The sequence below is a fragment of the Octopus bimaculoides genome, chromosome 6 (assembly GCF_001194135.2).
Source record: "Octopus bimaculoides isolate UCB-OBI-ISO-001 chromosome 6, ASM119413v2, whole genome shotgun sequence".
NCBI lineage: Eukaryota > Metazoa > Mollusca > Cephalopoda > Octopoda > Octopodidae > Octopus > Octopus bimaculoides.
Genome location: NC_068986.1, coordinates 68,653,767 through 68,671,096, shown reverse-complemented (window position 1 = coordinate 68,671,096; position 17,330 = coordinate 68,653,767). Strand labels below are relative to the sequence as shown.

The 17,330-nt window shown below is 33.6% G+C and overlaps 1 protein-coding gene across 3 annotated transcripts in view; it reads left to right on the top strand.

Moving 5' to 3' along the window:
- Positions 1–17,330, top strand: part of LOC106881081 (pleckstrin homology domain-containing family F member 2) — a 213,093-nt gene that overhangs the window by 93,162 nt on the left and 102,601 nt on the right. Inside the window, exon 2 of one of the 3 annotated variants that reach the window (XM_052968844.1) lies at positions 13,630–13,653. The exons of the other annotated variants lie outside the window; for them this stretch is intronic. Within the exon in view, the coding sequence (XP_052824804.1) occupies positions 13,630–13,653 (24 nt within the window). The remainder of the gene's footprint in view (positions 1–13,629; positions 13,654–17,330) is intronic. 3 annotated transcript variants of the gene reach the window in all.

The following is a 17,330-nucleotide window of genomic DNA, read 5'->3' as shown; positions in this document are numbered from 1 at the left end:
GTGCTGTTTTTCTCACAGACGGTACCCAACTGACCGTACTATACTGTGTAGTTGACAACATCAAAAACAACATGCATGCCTGAAATTAAAAATATAAAATGGGGGACAACCGAATTAAACAGTTTTGAATGATGTGTGTGTGTGTGTTTTTTGTGTTTGTCTCCCCCGCCTCCGCCCACCACTGGTTGACAACCAATCTTGGTTGTTTTTTACCCGCCCCCAACCACCATAGAAGCCCATAAAATAATACAGTTCTATATTTAAGAGATGAGGAATTATGTACATTATGTACATTATTTTCTTTTGACGGATATTTGTCCTCATCTTGTTTGTTGTTAACACAACGTTTCGGCTGATATACGCTCCAGCCTTCATCAGGTGTCTTGGAGAAATTTCGAACTTGGGTTCTCATTCCTAAGGTGTTTTTCGATGTTGTTATTATTGTTATTATTATTGTTATTATTGTTATTGTTATTATTATTATTATTGTTGTTATTATTATTATTATTATTATTATTATTATTATTCAGGTCACTGCTTGGAATCGAACTCGGAGTCCAATTCCAGGCATTGACTTAATAATAATAACATCGAAAAATACCTGGTGAAGGCTGGAGGGTATATCAGCTGAAACATTGTGTTAACAACAAACAAGATGAGGACAAATATTCGTCAAGTGTAAATAATGCCCATAGAATAAGTACCAAACTTAAACGATAAGTACTGGGATTGATTTTGTTCAACTAAACCTTTGAAAGTGGTCCTTCAGTATGGCTGTAGTCCAATGGCTTACTAACTAAAAGAAAAAGAAAAGAAAAAAGAAAAGGAAGAAGAACAGCGCCCAAAACTTGTGTTGTTCCTGTGTTGTGATTGTGTCTTGGTGCTGGTTTGTTTACTGTTGATTATATTTTGTCCTTATCTTACTAACTTCAGTCTATCTGGCCAACTTTGGTATTCATTCTAATTTCTCAGTTAAGCCATTACAACAGCAGTCAGAGAAATGAGAGAATATTTTACACAACATTATGGAAACGTCTTCATTTACAAAGCTTCCCTGTGTATTGTAATCTTGTAAATAGAATGTAAACAGAAAGCGATAATCAGAATATAGAATTGAGATTATATAGCAATCTGTATTTCCAAATGTTCAGTACAGCATGTGACTTGTTTATTTTTCACTCACTTTTAAAATCTCTTCACTTGAAAATTTCCAGTCGCACAAAATAATCAGTGTTAAAAGGTTGTGTTTTCTTTTTTTTTTTTTTTTTTTTTTTTTTTCCTCCAATGCAGCGTTCATCTGTTGCTGGCTGTAGGTGGCTATGAAGGAGATAGGGAGAGGTTGGTAGTAAACAGTAAATCACTACTGACTTTTATTACTATCCAATACCAGATGGTGCTGTATATATAGCTTTCAGAAATATCACATCTCCTTTCTGTAATGTCTGTTTTACATGAACTATGCATCATAGAATGGGCTTTCCAAGATCATAGTTAATTTCAGAGTTTATATGTTAGAACAGAGGTTCTCAACTATTTTTTACCTATGGGCACCTTTGATTACTATTTTATTCTGGTGGACTAACCCCACCCACCCATTGCTTTACAGATATGTTTTTCAAATTCCTATTTTGTTTTTCACACACTAACTTGTGTAGGTTGAACTATGTAAAATGTTAGAGAAAGAAGCCTTGCTGTTTCTTGCAATACATACAAATACATCATCATCGTTTAACGTCCGCTTTCCATGCTAGCATGGGTTGGACGATTTGACTGAGGACTGGTGAACCAGCTGGCTACACCAGGCTCCAATCTGATTTGGCAGAGTTTCTACAGCTGGATGCCCTTCCTAACACCAACCACTCCAAGAGTGTATTGGGTGCTTTTACATGCCACCGGCACGAAGGCCAATCATCTAAAACAAGACTTCTTCAGGGGCTCTTCAAATACTATTGTGGATCCCCAATTTACTATTCTGTTGCATGGACACCCCCAATCTTATATGGACCCTCAGAGACGACATGGACCCCCTGTTGAGAATACTGTGTTAGAGTTAGATGCAAAAATTATAGACAATATAATCTTTCCTTACAGTCTTAAGTCATTCACTCCCTATGGATTATAGACTATTTACAACTTTTATCCTGTTCTTGACTCTGGACTGTCTTTTTTTGTTTTGTTTTCTCCACCTGGATTCTTGCTTTTGTTTTGCAGCTTTCTTTTGGATTTTGCTATGCTGTGTCATGTTTTCCCAAGGGAAGGCCTTCTTCTCCTAAGTCAAGTTGTTGTTGTATCTTCTGTAATTTTGCAGCTTTTTTTCTAGGTAGGGTTCTTCTTTTATTCTTTTACACATTTCAGTCATTTGACTGTGGCCATGTTGGAGCACTGCCTTAAAGGGTTTTCGTTGAAGAAATCAACCCCAGACTTATTCTTTGTGAGCCTAATATTTATTCTATTGGTCTCCTTTGCTGAACCACTAAGTTATGGGGACATAAACATACCAACATCAGTTGTCAAGCAATGATGTGGACACACACTCATACACACACACGCCCACACACACACATCTATATATGATGAGCTTCTTTCAGTTTCCATCAACCTGATCCACTCACAAAGCTTTTGTTGGCCTGAAGCTATAGTAGAAAACACTTGCCCAAGGTGCCACACAGTGGGACTGAACCTGGAACCATGTGGTTAGGAAGCAAGTTTTATTAACCTGGTCTTAATCCTTTGACCTCTCCAGCATGGGTGGCCCTACCAGGAGCTTACACTCCGCAGGCATAGCTCGCTGGGTCATTGAAGTACACGAGCTACACTACATTAATGACTGAACCCTGTGGTGAATTCCTTACAGAGATATTTATGAGAAACTGATATAATGTTAGCTGCTTTTGTATGATTTTTCACTTAACTGATCTTTTTAAGTTCAATTTGAAGGTTCATCTAAGTATGCATTCGTTAGCATTATTAAAATGATTGCGTTTCACCATTTTGAAAATTAGAATCCATGAACTAAGATGGGAGGCTCTCTGTGGCTGCTTGTCTAGCAGTCAAATCTCCTTCAAATCATACCCTAGCTTCTTAAAAAAGAAAAGATATGTAGTTCTAGGTATACTATGTTTTAAATAATATGAGTTGCTTAAGGCTAAATAGTAACATTAGAGTTCACTGATTTACTTTTCAGTCTTAGATAGGCTTAATGCTTTATTTTATGTAATCTAAGTCACTGCTGTTATTAGATGAGTGTCAGATTAGTTTTGTTTTCAATGATCTTGTAGTCTTTTTCTAATTTACAGTGGAATATAATGTCTTAATCTGTATTTTGAAAATAGGGAGTTTATTGTAGAAGAAAGATAGTGCTGCTATATTGAGCTATCTAACAACTACCCAGAAGTGTCCTTAATACCGCTTAAGTTCATTATCTTGAATACTTTGCGATATATGTGTATTATATCTTTAAGTGAATAGTTAGTAATGTAAGTTGTGATATTTCTAAGAAATCTGTTGAACAAATGCACTCCAAAGAGCTATGAATTATTTCATTGCCTGAATATTTCAAGTTACTGTCACCCCAATCTGTTATGTTACAATAAAAGTGTTCAAGGTTATATCTGCTTTGTAGGTTGAATATATTCCTCTACCCATATGTCAAAATGACATAGTTTTGTTGAACTTGGGAATAATGATAACAGTATACATGGAAGAATAAATGCGCCTATATGTGTGTACTCACCCAATAAGTTTTCACATCTGTAGCATATATCCTGTACACTCTATTCAAAAAAACTGTAATCGCTTTTGTTACTTGAGATTGGAACAAATAATTATTTCAATAATTGAATCACATCACTTCACAGAGTATCAAGCACAATATGTTTTGTAGTAATAGAGAACTGCAATTTATCTGAAATGTGAAATACTATTAAAAATGGTTGCAAAATTCATTACAGTGAAGTTAAAAATGAAGGACAAAGTTTACACATTAACCCATATTTTAATATTTCCACTATAAAATGCCCTACTTATCAGTGAAAGAGACTAGAAAGGAGTTGTTCTTGCATGCGCAAGTAGATAAGGTTCGAGAGTGTTGCAACATGCACAGATTAGTAGTTAGCTTAATTAAACAGCATTATGCAGTAAAGTGGAGATTTTTTTCATGATTTTTGATTTTATGGTTGGGGTATTGTGGAAAAGTTGTGAATGGACATCAAAATAATTGGTGTAAAATCCTAAAACTCTGTGATATCTTCTGATTCCACAAATGCATAAAAAAATGGAAAAAGTGGTGGAAAAAAATATACCTCTACTTATTTATTAACTATAAAATACAATTTTCATTGTATCTTCTTCGGGTAGCTTTTAAATGACTGTGATGAAATTACTCTAAAATACGACTTCAATGTATTCTTTTTCATCTTCTGCCTCATTTTCATCTTCTGTCTCATCTTCATCTTCTGCTTCCACAAGGAGGGATGGGGATCTACTATAATTTACATCGACATGAAAAATTTTCTGAATTCGATAAATTACAATATTTACGATATTTTTGCATATTTTGAGGTGTTTGTAGAAGCAGAAGATGAAGTCACAGAAAAGAACATGTTTAATATTGAAATTGAAAATCATGAAAAAATGCTCCAGTTGTTGATGACAGGTTTTTATCTGTTAAAACCTAGGCAGGATAATTGATATTAGTTGATTCTGCTCTGCTGTTTCGTATTTGGTTATGTTCTGAGTTTTAATCCTTCCCAAGCTCACTTTTCATTTTATCCTTTTAAGGTCACTAAAATATTTACTGAAGCTTGATGAAAATCACTACACTCTTGGAGGCTGTGCCCCAATACAGATGACTCAACCCAATAAAAATAACACAGATGACTCAACCCAATAAAAATATAATATCAAATTAGTCTCAGGAGTATATCTGTATACTGTTTAAAGTAAGCACTTCTGACCTAAATAATGGATAGTAGTTGGAGTTGGATATAATTAAAAGGAAATAAAGTAGAATAGACTTAAAGCATTCAAACTGAAAAATGATATATTACCAGGATCTGATGTTCACATTTTAAATATCAAGAATAAGATTGAACTCTGACGTAATTACATAACTTTTATAATTTTGTAACCCAACCTTGTCCTATCCCTTCTATTTACTCACTCTTTCATTGCTTGGAAATCACATGAGCTAATGATTCAGAGTCCCTTTCTGTTATTCAAAAAAAAAAAAAAAAGTTTTTTTTATAATAAAGTTTGAAAAAAGATTGTTAATAATATTGATGAAATAAAATTAATATAATAAAGAAATTTCTGGCGAATTGATTGAATCTCCAATTAAACTAGCATGCATGACATTTTAAATTCCATTACAGAACAGGATGTAATGAAAAGATTAATCAGATATCATTTGTGACAATTATTAAATTTCATTAACTCTTCAGCTATCTAAAAACTTAGTCTTTGAATTAATTTTTTTTTCTTTTTTTTTTTAAATTTTAATGTTCATTCTTGCTAGTTGCTAATTGGCTCTGCTTTCTTGATTTGTCCCTATCTTATCAAATATCATCAATATTTTTGCTGTTTCTTTAAATTTTTTAAATTTTATATTTTAAAACCATTGATTTCATTATTTTTTTCTTGTGTTCATCCTCTTTATAATTAGTTTATATATAATTTTCTATAATGGCATGAACTGTGCAGCTCTGCAATATTGATTTATTACACTGACATAATGCCTCAGATTTATAAACGAAGAGAAATATCATTGAATGATTGATGCAGTACTTACAAGTTTTTTGCTGAGTGAGTTCCGTTGGTAGGCTGATTTCTCTCTTCTGCCTCAGATGACTGCATGTGATGTCTAATGTTACTTTATTTTGAAAGTCTTAGTTATATCAATGAAGCAAAATGGTTTCAGTTGTGAGTAAAAACTAGAAAGTAGACTCCGTCTACTAGATTGCCCAACTTTACCTTAAGAAGGAACAACTCATGTAGTGGTAACTATCAGTTTTAAAACTAAAGATGAAAATATATAAAGATACTTTTTTTTTTAAATTTTCTTTTTCACCAATTCTAAATTGTATCTATACACAATTTCTAATCAACTGAATAATAATAATAATAATAATAATAATTTATTCCCTTTTTGTTTTCTTTTTCTAGGTAAGTTCATTTTCTTGATGATTGATGGTAATGTATATTTTTTTGTTTTTGTTTTTCTATCTCCTCAGCTTTAAATTATGATTGTGTGTGACTGAAAGCTTTATTTGCTGAACTAGAGATTACAAGTTCAAAATCTGTTAAAAACATTCTACTATTGCCTTTTAAAGCTATTCGTCTCATTTAATGATAGAAAGATTGACATTAGCAATAATATCTGAGAACATATGATGGTGAATCACATGAATTTAGGTAACCACCATCATTAGCATCATATTTAATCTTTATGCTGGTGCGAGATGGACAGTTACAAGAGAGTATCTCTCTGAGGGTCGTAATTATTCAGTCATCTGTCTGTCTGTCTGTCTTTTTTTTTTTTTTTTGATGTCTGACATTCCAAGGATCAATAACAATAAAGTTACAGTATTGAGCTACTAAATACATGGTCGCAAGAGTTCAGACATTAATAAAGGTTTAATGTGTTCATAAACACTGAACTTATCACAGAAACTCATCACTTTGCTTACTTTAGTCAGTAGGAGCAATGGCAGCTTCCATTCATTTTTAAACATTATCTCAAATAATATTAATGTAATAACAATTTGTATTTAATTTTAATTCACTATTTAGTTTTAAACCTGTGTGTGATTACCTCAAAGTTTGGCATGAATATGGTTAAGGACAGAATGTTGTTGGAGTTGCACCAATATTTCAAATTCTTTGAGTCCACAATCTTTTTATCTGCACTTTGTAGAATAGAATGTGTGTGCATGGTATGATGTATAAGCTTTTAAAGTATGAACATTTCTTGACAATAAAAAAATTTTGATCTATTTATTTCAATAAAAATTTTATGGAATAATAATTTTGTGTTTTAGAATGGTCTGGTGCAGAATGCTCTAAATTCTTATGACATTTTAAAATGCATTTTAGTCCATTGTCTTTCAATATATATCAAAATGTAAGAAATATTAAAAAAAAAAAAAAAAAGCTTGAGCGACTACTATTATTTGCCAGCAGAATATAAAAGACTGATGTACATTATTTTAAAGAATTCTTATGTACTTATGTAGTTGTTTGTGTTTTATTGTGTTATCGGCTTTAAGAATGAACTATTTCTTGGTGTTATTCATTCTGTCTCTATGACAAATGAGATTTTTCTCTTAATGGAATATGTCCTACAATATTCCTTCAATCGTTTATTGATTTAAGAATCATGTTATTATATTTTAATTATCTATGCATAATACAGCCTCTAGTTTCATTACCAATCATTTAAAATGACTTTTATAGTTACTATTCAGTATTCTGTAAATCTTTTTGAATATTTTTGAAATATTTAAAACAAAATTAACATTAGAAATCTGGTTATCTTGTAGGATTCAGATCCTCTCTGGCATGTATTCTTAAGAATTTTTAATGAAGTTATAGATTTGTTTGTGTTGAATTCAAGGTTTCAGATTTAAGTAAGAAGAGGAATTGAAACTGAATTGAAAATTAGTTTTGTTGATAGCTTCTTAACTTGTACATTACAGTGCTCATAATTTTGATCTTTAATATTTTTGATGCTTCTATAAAGCAATAATTGGGACAACGAACCACTGAAATTTACTTGAAATGTTGCTGATAGCACTGGATTATTCCTAAGACATAACTTATTAGCCTAAACGCTTTAAGTAACTTTGCTGGAAAGATGTACAATTCATTTAAAGCCAGAACTTTCGATACATTAAAACATCCAGCTGCAAGCGATTTGTATTAAATATTCATGCAAGTGTTGAATTTACATAACCTTTTAATGAATGCTAATCTGAAATATTACTAAAGAAAATATAAATTTGGAATTAATTTTTAAAATGTTAATGAAAATAATATCAAGACAATATAAGCAGCAATTTGAAAAGAATAACAGGTGCATAAGACAGGGCAGGAATCGTATATCTGTCATTTGCCAAGAAACTTTTTTATTGATTATACTATAGAACACTTGCTATAAATTGTTTCTGCTAATCGTTGAGAAGAATAGCAGTCCTCTGTGGTATAATCAGTAATGTGGTTACTGGTAAGTAATAGATTTCTGGTTCAAATCCTGTTACTGGGCCTGTTGCAGTTTTTCTGTTTCATATTACGGTTACTAACGTTTACTATCAAAATATCTTTACTGGAATAATTTGCAATGTACTTTATTCTTTAATTATTTGGGAAGCAACACCATATACTTATGGTATGTGCAAATGAGACCACATAATCTGGAACATTATAATATTTGGATAATAAGGTGAGCTTTGAGCAGAGTGCATTTACAAGCTTGAAATTGGAATAAATTTTCAGCCTTTAAAGCACACAACTTTTATTTCTAAACAAAACAGATTTTATCTCAAGCTCAATGAGGAGCATTCAGTTAATTGATCAACTGAATGACCTTAACGTGTAAATTTGCTGAGTATTTTGCAGATATTTGTACCCTTAATGTAAACTGCAAGATGAATCAGCATGACATAGTGTGTGATAAGATTGGCCATTTGAATTAAATGTAAAAAACCATCTGATGGACTGCCAAGCAATTCTTGTCTTCACAATTTCACTCACAAAGCTTGGGTTGACCTAAGGCTATGTTAAAAGGCACTTGCCAAGATGCTATGTTGTGAGATTGAACCCAGAACCTTGTGATTGCAAAGCAGATTTCTTTAGCCATTTGGCCATGTTTTGCCCATATTTTACTTTATTTTTGATGAATTTAGTAACATCCCCAGAAATTTCACAGTTATGTTGAAGTTGATATATAAACAGGAAATATAATTTCTTTTGAAATTGCATTTTTTCTGAAGCATTTGATTCTGGAGATGGTATAAAACACACATAAATAATAATGAAAATGTAGTCTTAGGAGAGAACGTCTTTGAAAACTATATTCTTTGTTATACCCTTCGTATATGTACAAGAAAGAGCCACATGAAATTGTTCACAATTCTGTTTATTGAAACATGTTGAAAAATTAATGTATATAGTAAATGCTTTAAACAAACATAATCATGGAATGAAATCAAAGACTTTATCTTTAACTAGCAGACATATCCAGCATTGCTCAAGATTTAAATGTCATAGTTTGTATATATGGTACATTTAAGTTGAAACATTTGGTACAGGGAAGTGCAGCATTGACGACCAAACTTTTGTGGAGTAAACGAAGGGCTAACTTGACTAAGTGACATGTCATCTGTCTGTTTGGAAGATTCCAAGCCCTAACCTTGTCATGGAAAAGTGGGTGGCAAGTATGTGATTTTTGAATGCACCAAAATGCTATCAGTAGATATACTATCCTTTGCAGCTGTTGGTGCTGCCGCTACCATGCTGAACAATCAGCAGACATAGGAACTACATCAATGTCAAGGGTTTTCAAACTGTGGTCCCCGGACCACAGGGGGTCCGCAAGGGCAAGACAGGGGGTCCATGGACAGGAAATACTTTTTATGGGCAATTTGATTTTATATATGTTTTTTAATCGAAATCTTTTAATTGACAATAAACCTATTTGTTAAATACTGTTAAATAAATAAATGTAAAAATATGTTATTTTAAGCAAATATTTATGTATAAATTTCATAAGCATTTATAAGGTCCCTAAGGTAAAGCCTGAAATATAAAGGGGTCCGCAAGTCAAAAAGTTTGAAAACCCCTGATCTATGTGATAAATTAAGCCTGTGGGTGCATTCAACAGTTCCACATGAGAGAAATGTACATGAAAGAAATGACATGGTAAGTGGGGAGGGATTGCCTGAATCTGTTAATGCAGCATTCCTGGCCAGGCAAATACTACACTGCTCATCGCTTTCCATTGCTCTTGCAGTAACTGTATATGTGGCAGTTTGTGATTGTCTAATTGAAGACTCATGTGACAATTCATTTGCTCTCCTTCTTTTCAATTTCTCTGCTACTGCCATTTTTCGACCAATGGAGGATCTCTTCTTTGGAGACATTATGTCCAGAAATATGATGTAATAAACTAAGATGACAATTATACATTAATAATGAAATGTCAATAAAAAAGGTAAATAATATCAATATCTTAGCAAATTTTAAGAAATATATGGGTGACCAAGTCACTAGTGGTGGGTGGATGCTCTGAGAGCATAACTGCTAGAATAAGAATAGGCTGGGCAAAGTTCAGAGAGATCCTACCTCTGCTGGTAACAAAGGGCTTCTCACTCAGAGTGAAAGGTAGACTGTATGATGCCTGTATGCAAACAACCATGCTATATGACAGTGAAACATGGGCTGTGACGGCTGAGGACATACATAGACTTGAAAGAAATGAAGCTAGTATGCTTCGCTGGATGTGTAATGTCAGTGTACATACATGACAGAGTGTAAGCACCCTGAGAGAAAAGTTGGACATAAGAAGCATCAGATGTGGAGTACAACTTGCCTTTTAATATATAATATAAATAATGCTGGTATAATAGGGCTCCATTGGTAATACTTTAAAAAATCTTAACAGACTATACTCAACTCTTATTTTGATATCAGAAAAAGTGCAAATGACTGGACAACCAACAACCTTAATGAACAAAAAATACAATAACTTTCCCACACAACTGTGGATCCTACAAAAAATATGTATCAGTGATATCGTAGTTTAAAATATTTACTTATTCATTGTCAATCACTTTGTATTTTATATTTTGTGTATAAATAAATAACCAGTGACTTGATGATTTCTAAAAACCTATGCAGACATACACAGGCCCACACACACAGTAGGTTTTGTCTTACAAGACAGTAATCAACCAAGAGTTGTACTAGAAGACACTTGTATAAGGTGTTGCACAGTAGGACTGAACTGAACTCAAAGTCATGTGGTTGTGAAACAAAGTTCTTAACCATCGAGCCAAGCCTGCACCTATATCTAATATCAAACTGAATATATTATTGGACAGTTATTCTAATTACATTCCTAGTAAATAATTAAAAATAGAACCAATTATTTAAAGTATGTGTGAAATAATTTTTGAAACTCTGATTAACTTAGAAAAAAACATATTCATACTGGTATCCCAATTTGGGCATTTGCTTCTTGAAATTCTTAGTATAGTTTAAGAATTTATTTTTGTAATTTTCAAAATTCCATAAATATTTCATGAATATTTTCTCTAATTTCATTTTCAAAAAACAAAAGTACAAGAGATAAAAAAAAAAGTCTTAAGTATGTCTTTTATACTTTCTTGGAAAAATATTTATCGTGCAGTACTGATATCATCATCATCAGAGCTCTTATCATCACCAGCATAACAACTGACACCTTCGCAATAATAACATCAATTACTTCTAATATGTTATTGAACATGATTCTGTTTTTGAAATTAATGTTTTAGTATTGCTATATTGTAGGTAAGTAAGAGGTAGGTAAGTAAGATGCTGTGGTCATTGAAGTCTTCCTAATGTTGGTCTGCTCAACTGAAAGGTTAGGTACAGTAACTAAAACTGCATGTTTTGAACTGTTGAAACATTTTCCCTGTAATCCTTATACTTAACACAGTTTTACTAGTACTATAAGCTACTAACATTATTAGTATTGTGTAAGAATAGCAATTTTTCTGAATTGATTTTATCACCATAGAGATTGTTGTTGTTGTTGTTGGCACTCTGTTGCTTACGACGTCGAGGGTTCCAGTTGATCCGATCAACGGAACAGCCTGCTCGTGAAATTAACGTGCAAGTGGCTGAGCACTCCACAGACACGTGTACCCTTAACGTAGTTCTTGGGGATATTCAGCATGACACAGTGTGACAAGGCTGACCCTTTAAATTACAGGCACAATGGAAACAGGAAGTAAGAGTGAGAGAAAGTTGTGGTGAAAGTGTACAGCAGGGTTCGCCACCATCCCCTGCCAGAGCCTCGTGGAGCTTTTAGGTGTTTTCGCTCAATAAACATTCATAACGCCCGATCTGGGAATCGAAACCGCGATCCTATGACCGCGAGTCTGCTGCCCTAACCACTGGGCCATTGCGCCTCCCACCATAGAGATAAAAACAAACTAAAGGACTTCAAATGTTGGATAATGCTGGAAATCACTGAGATATTAGTATATTAGTCAGTCAATCAAAGAAACCCACAAGCTACATGCACCCGTTATGGCACTTAGAACTAGTCACCCACAAAGCAAGGTTAATAAAAATTATAAAAGTGTCTGTGGTAGCAGGTTTGCACTCAGAAATATAAACTAGTAGACAGCTAAGTTCATTTTACAGTTTTAAATTTCAGAAGCACTGTTCAATGGTGTATATTTAATCTGATCTTTGATATCATAGATGTAATGGAGACAAGATCGTGAGGTGTAGTGATATGTCACAGCAAATCTTGCCAATGTCAAAAAATTAGAAATATTTTAAAACTTAGATCAGTAATGAATCATTTCATTAGCCAATTGAGTGGTTGGTAGACACTTTTGTTTGACAATATTTGTGTATCTGAGGGCAGTGGGCTGGCAGAATCATTAGCATGCCAAGCCAAATGCTTAGTAGTATTTCAGTCATCTCTACATTCTGAGTTCAAATTCCGCCGAGGTTGACTTTGTCTTTCATCCTTTCAGGGTCAATAAAATAAGTACCAGTTGAGCACTGGGATCGATATGATCAGCTTACTCCCTGCCCTGAACTTGTTGCCCTGTGCCAAAATTTGAAATCAGTATTTGTGTACCTTGCCACTAGCATTATTTCTAAGAAAACGTTTTTAACTTTCAATGGCCTAATATATCAATCTGTAATGTCATTAAAAAAAAGAAAGAAAGTAAAAGGGACATTTGATTGATTGACGTGGAGTCACTCACCAACATATTTGACCCTCTGGTCTTTGGATGGGTGTTTTCCTGCATTGCTTTTCTGTGACAGTGGCCCCTACTTCAGGGAGTTAGTTCTGTACCCCTTCCACCCCAACCAGCTAACACATTTATTTGTCCTTCTCTTGTCACTTACATTTCTCCAATCCTTCTTCCCTAGAGTAATCTCTCCTTGTCTATGTGTTTCCTGCAGATGTCTTCTTGCAGTTGTTCAAGATGAATGTTAACCACATTGACCTTCCCATCTTCCTGACTAAAATTATTAATAATATCAATAATAAAAATAAAGGATATTGTAGGGAGGCACAAGTTCCTATTATGGATGATACTGTGTAATTTAATGAGTATTTCAGCCTCTTGGAATTTTGAGCTGAAATCTCTACACAGGATATTGAAAATGAGATGCCTACCCAGCAGTTTGTCCCACCAAGTTAAAAAATTAATCAAGGTCATTTAAATATATGATGAACAATTGCATTTAAACATAGCAATGCTATGGGAAATAATTAAATCTTCACTTTATTAGAGTAATTGTTATTTCTAATGAAGTAGAAATAACAACATACAGTAAAATAGTAATTTGATGAAACAGTACTAACTCTCTTAATCAACTACTGTTATTTCTTTATTTTAGATATCCCAAATATATACCGAAGTGGTGAGTAGCATGAATATATTTGCCATTTTTCATACTGGCATGAAAAGGATTTGTCAGAACAAATTATATTTTGTTTCCTTACTGCAGACATCTCCTGTATTTCTGCTCTCACGTTAAGCTTTGAATTTCTTCATATACTAACTTCTACTAATAACTCTTATTTGCTTATGATCCATTTTAACATCAGCATGAAGTTTCAGATATTTGAGGGATATAAAAAAAAAAAAGGGTAAAGACCTCTTCAGTCATGAATGACCATGGGATTGCACCTAGAAAGTTTCCCTCCAAAGTGCAAGTCCGGGCAAGGTTGTTTATGGAATACCAGCAGTCACCCATGCATACCAGCCTCCCCTCCCCATGCCACTGATGTTATCCAAGGGAAAGGCAAATGCTGATATATCTTGGCACCAGTGACGTTGCAACTCATTTCTACAGCTGAGTGAACTGGAGCAGCGTGAAATTAAGTGTCTTGCTCAAGAACACAACATACAGCCCAGTCCAGGAATCAAACTCACTACTTCATGACTGTGAACCCAACACTCTAAGCACTGAGCCATGTGTCTTTTGAGGAATACTAGGGTAATAAGTAGGAGATTTTGATATTTATGTCTTAATTGAAAACATTGTAAGCGAATCAAAACACCTACTGAATAACACAGCAAAATTCCAAAAGGTTTTGGTCTCAGGACAAATGATTGGGAAAAGTGTTTAGTCAGGATTTGGGAGGTGAGACACAATAGCAGCGATGAGAGGAGAGAGAGAGACCATAGTGGAGGGGCTATGTTGTGAGCTACTTCAAAGATCAGAGTCACTGTCTGCTAACTCTTTACAGTTTGTAAAGTCTGCAGTCATTTTCTGTATAATTATACTGTGAAGATTGAAGACAAAAATGAAGTATATCTTCCTGGAAGTTGTATTACCAAACAGAAATGATGTTGCCAGTAGCAGTTAATCTCCACAGACAAATATGTGTGGGGTCAATTGCCAGAGAAGAAACCAAATGGAACCCCCCCCCCCTCCTGCCACACACACAGATATGTGTGTATGCATGTGTACACAATTTGTTGGTATTTCTCTAGGTTGTTTATACTATTGGTCTCCACTTTGAAATGTAGATAGGGTTTTTTCCTAAGAGTTGCATGAAGCTTCCCCAACCTTGACATGCATAACTTACAAATTTATTACTTGTTTTCAACTCATTGAATCATTTTTCTCATCAGTGAATTACCTGTTTTGTAATAGCAGACAATGCTACCCATATGACATTCATTAAGCATGGATTTGTCTAATAACTAAGTAAAAAATACAAAATATATTCAAACCAGCAAGTTTAATTCATTCAGCATGCTATTAATGAAATATTCAGTATCATGGAGACTAATCATAATAAAATATTTAAGGCTTCTCAAATAACAGCATGATCAAACCTTGGAAGCTGTTTCTGTTTGGAATTTTAAGTTGGTACTTATTATTTCAGAGTGAATACAGGAGCAATGGTTAGATAATATTGTTGTCGAATATTATTTCATGCTCTGATTTATTTTATATTTCTTTTATTTACTTATATGTTACATTTTATGTAGTTATATCTAACCACGAAGCTATGCGCTTTCACATAAAGCATACATTGTACAATTAATTGTTTTGTGCATATTAACTATGTGAGGCAACTAAGAAGAAGAAAGAGAGAATAAGAGAAGTTGTGTGAGGGGTGGTTGGTATAAGAGAAGAAAAGCATGAGATAACTGATAAAATAAATAAAAAGAACTAAGAAATGGACAAAAATGAAATTATGGATAGATTCATCATGTGGCTTACTTGTATATCATCGATACTTTTTCCCATTACATTGGATGCTTTAATTTCAGCAACTTCATATAAAATTAATGAGTTTTGAAACTGGAGCTTGAAGTATTCCTGACCATATTTATTGCAAGTTGTACAATAGTCCTGATTGTGTTGGTAGATTTTGATAATTTTTCTGTGAAGAGATTTCTGTTTGTCACTGAAATAGTCTACACTTAGACTAACCATCAACCTGTCCCCTTTACAAATCAGGGATTTCTTTGGAATTTTATCCTCTTGGTTTGGGTAGGATGGCTATATAACAATTTCAGCAAAAAGAAAGGAGTATTAGTCATAATAATGCAAAAATATTTGGATGCTTACATTTTATCATAAAATTTTTTGCATGTCTTTACATTCTAAATTTTTAATTCCTAGATATTGAAGCAATTTCATTCATTTCATTCACCTTCTGTTATTTTGTAAATTATCAACTACTGTAAGGAACATGCTTTCTCTATTTTGTTTTCTTTTCATTTTCATACAACTTTTCATTTTCAAGTTTTGTGGTTTAAGAAATGACTGTGGTTACTGTTGAACTTCAGAGTTGGATTGGAAGTGTACAAGTAAGAATTAAGTTTGAAGTTTAGAGTATGTATTAGGGTTGAGATTAGTTCAGGGTTATTGGGAAAGCAGTGGACCAATAATTTACAGAAACCAAGATAAAAATAATATAATTGAAGTACTTGCAAAATAAATCTTTTTCTTCTTGGAATGGTTGGCGTTAGGAAGGGCATCCAGCTGTAGAAACTCTGCCAAATCAGATTGGAGCCTGGTGTAGTCATCTGGTTCGCCAGTCCTCAGTCAAATCATCCAACCCATGCTAGCATGGAAAGCAGACGTTAAACGACGACGACGACGATATTGCCAGCTATGTTTAAAACTGTCAGAAATAGTCAAAAGCTATACAGATATTTAAAATAAACAACCATTTTTTTCAGCATGATGAAGTGGAACAACTGCTGAATATATGAAAATTGTCTAAAATCGCATGTATGTGTTATTTGCATAAATGGCAAATTCATATAATATATAGTTTTTTAAATTGAACCTAAGAGTTTATCTCACTATTCAGGTGTCATACCTCTGTGATCTTCAGTCAACTGATAAGCTGACTTTTCTCAATCAATCTAACTTTAATTATGAATACATACATAGCCTTGATAAAGTGTCCTGCAATTAAAAAATTTTTTTAAATGAAACTAATATTTGTTTTGCTCATTCAGAATGGCCTGCCAAAGAACTACTCAATATTATTGAAAATACGCACTTAGGAAATTCCTACTTCAAGGGAAAGAGGCTTCATGTAAAAGCTAATGTTATCAAGGAATTGTTTGCATTAAACAGTTTACCTTAGCAAAAGAGTCTGTGACTTATTATTCTATTATAACTGAAATAAATCAAGCAAGATTTGAAATCCTAAACCTAAAATTGCTCTCACTTGAGAGCAACTTTATATACACTCACTTAAGTTTTAGTTTCATAATTCCTTCAGCAAAACTAAATATGTTCATCTGGGCGACCAAGTTAGTAGTGGGGGTGGGTGCGCTGAAAGTGTAGCTGCTAGAATAAGAATAGCCTGGGCAAAGTTTAGAGAGCTCTTACCCCTGCTGGCGACAAAGGGACTCTCACTCAGAGTAAAAGGCAGACTGTATGACGCATGCGTATGAACAACCATGCTACATGGCAGTGAAACATGGGCTGTAACTGCTGAGGACATACGTAAGCTCGCAAGGAATGAAGCCAGTATGCTCCGTTGGATGTGTAATGTCAATGTGAATACCCGTCAGAGTGTAAGTATCTTGAGAGAAAAGCTGAACATTAGCAGCATC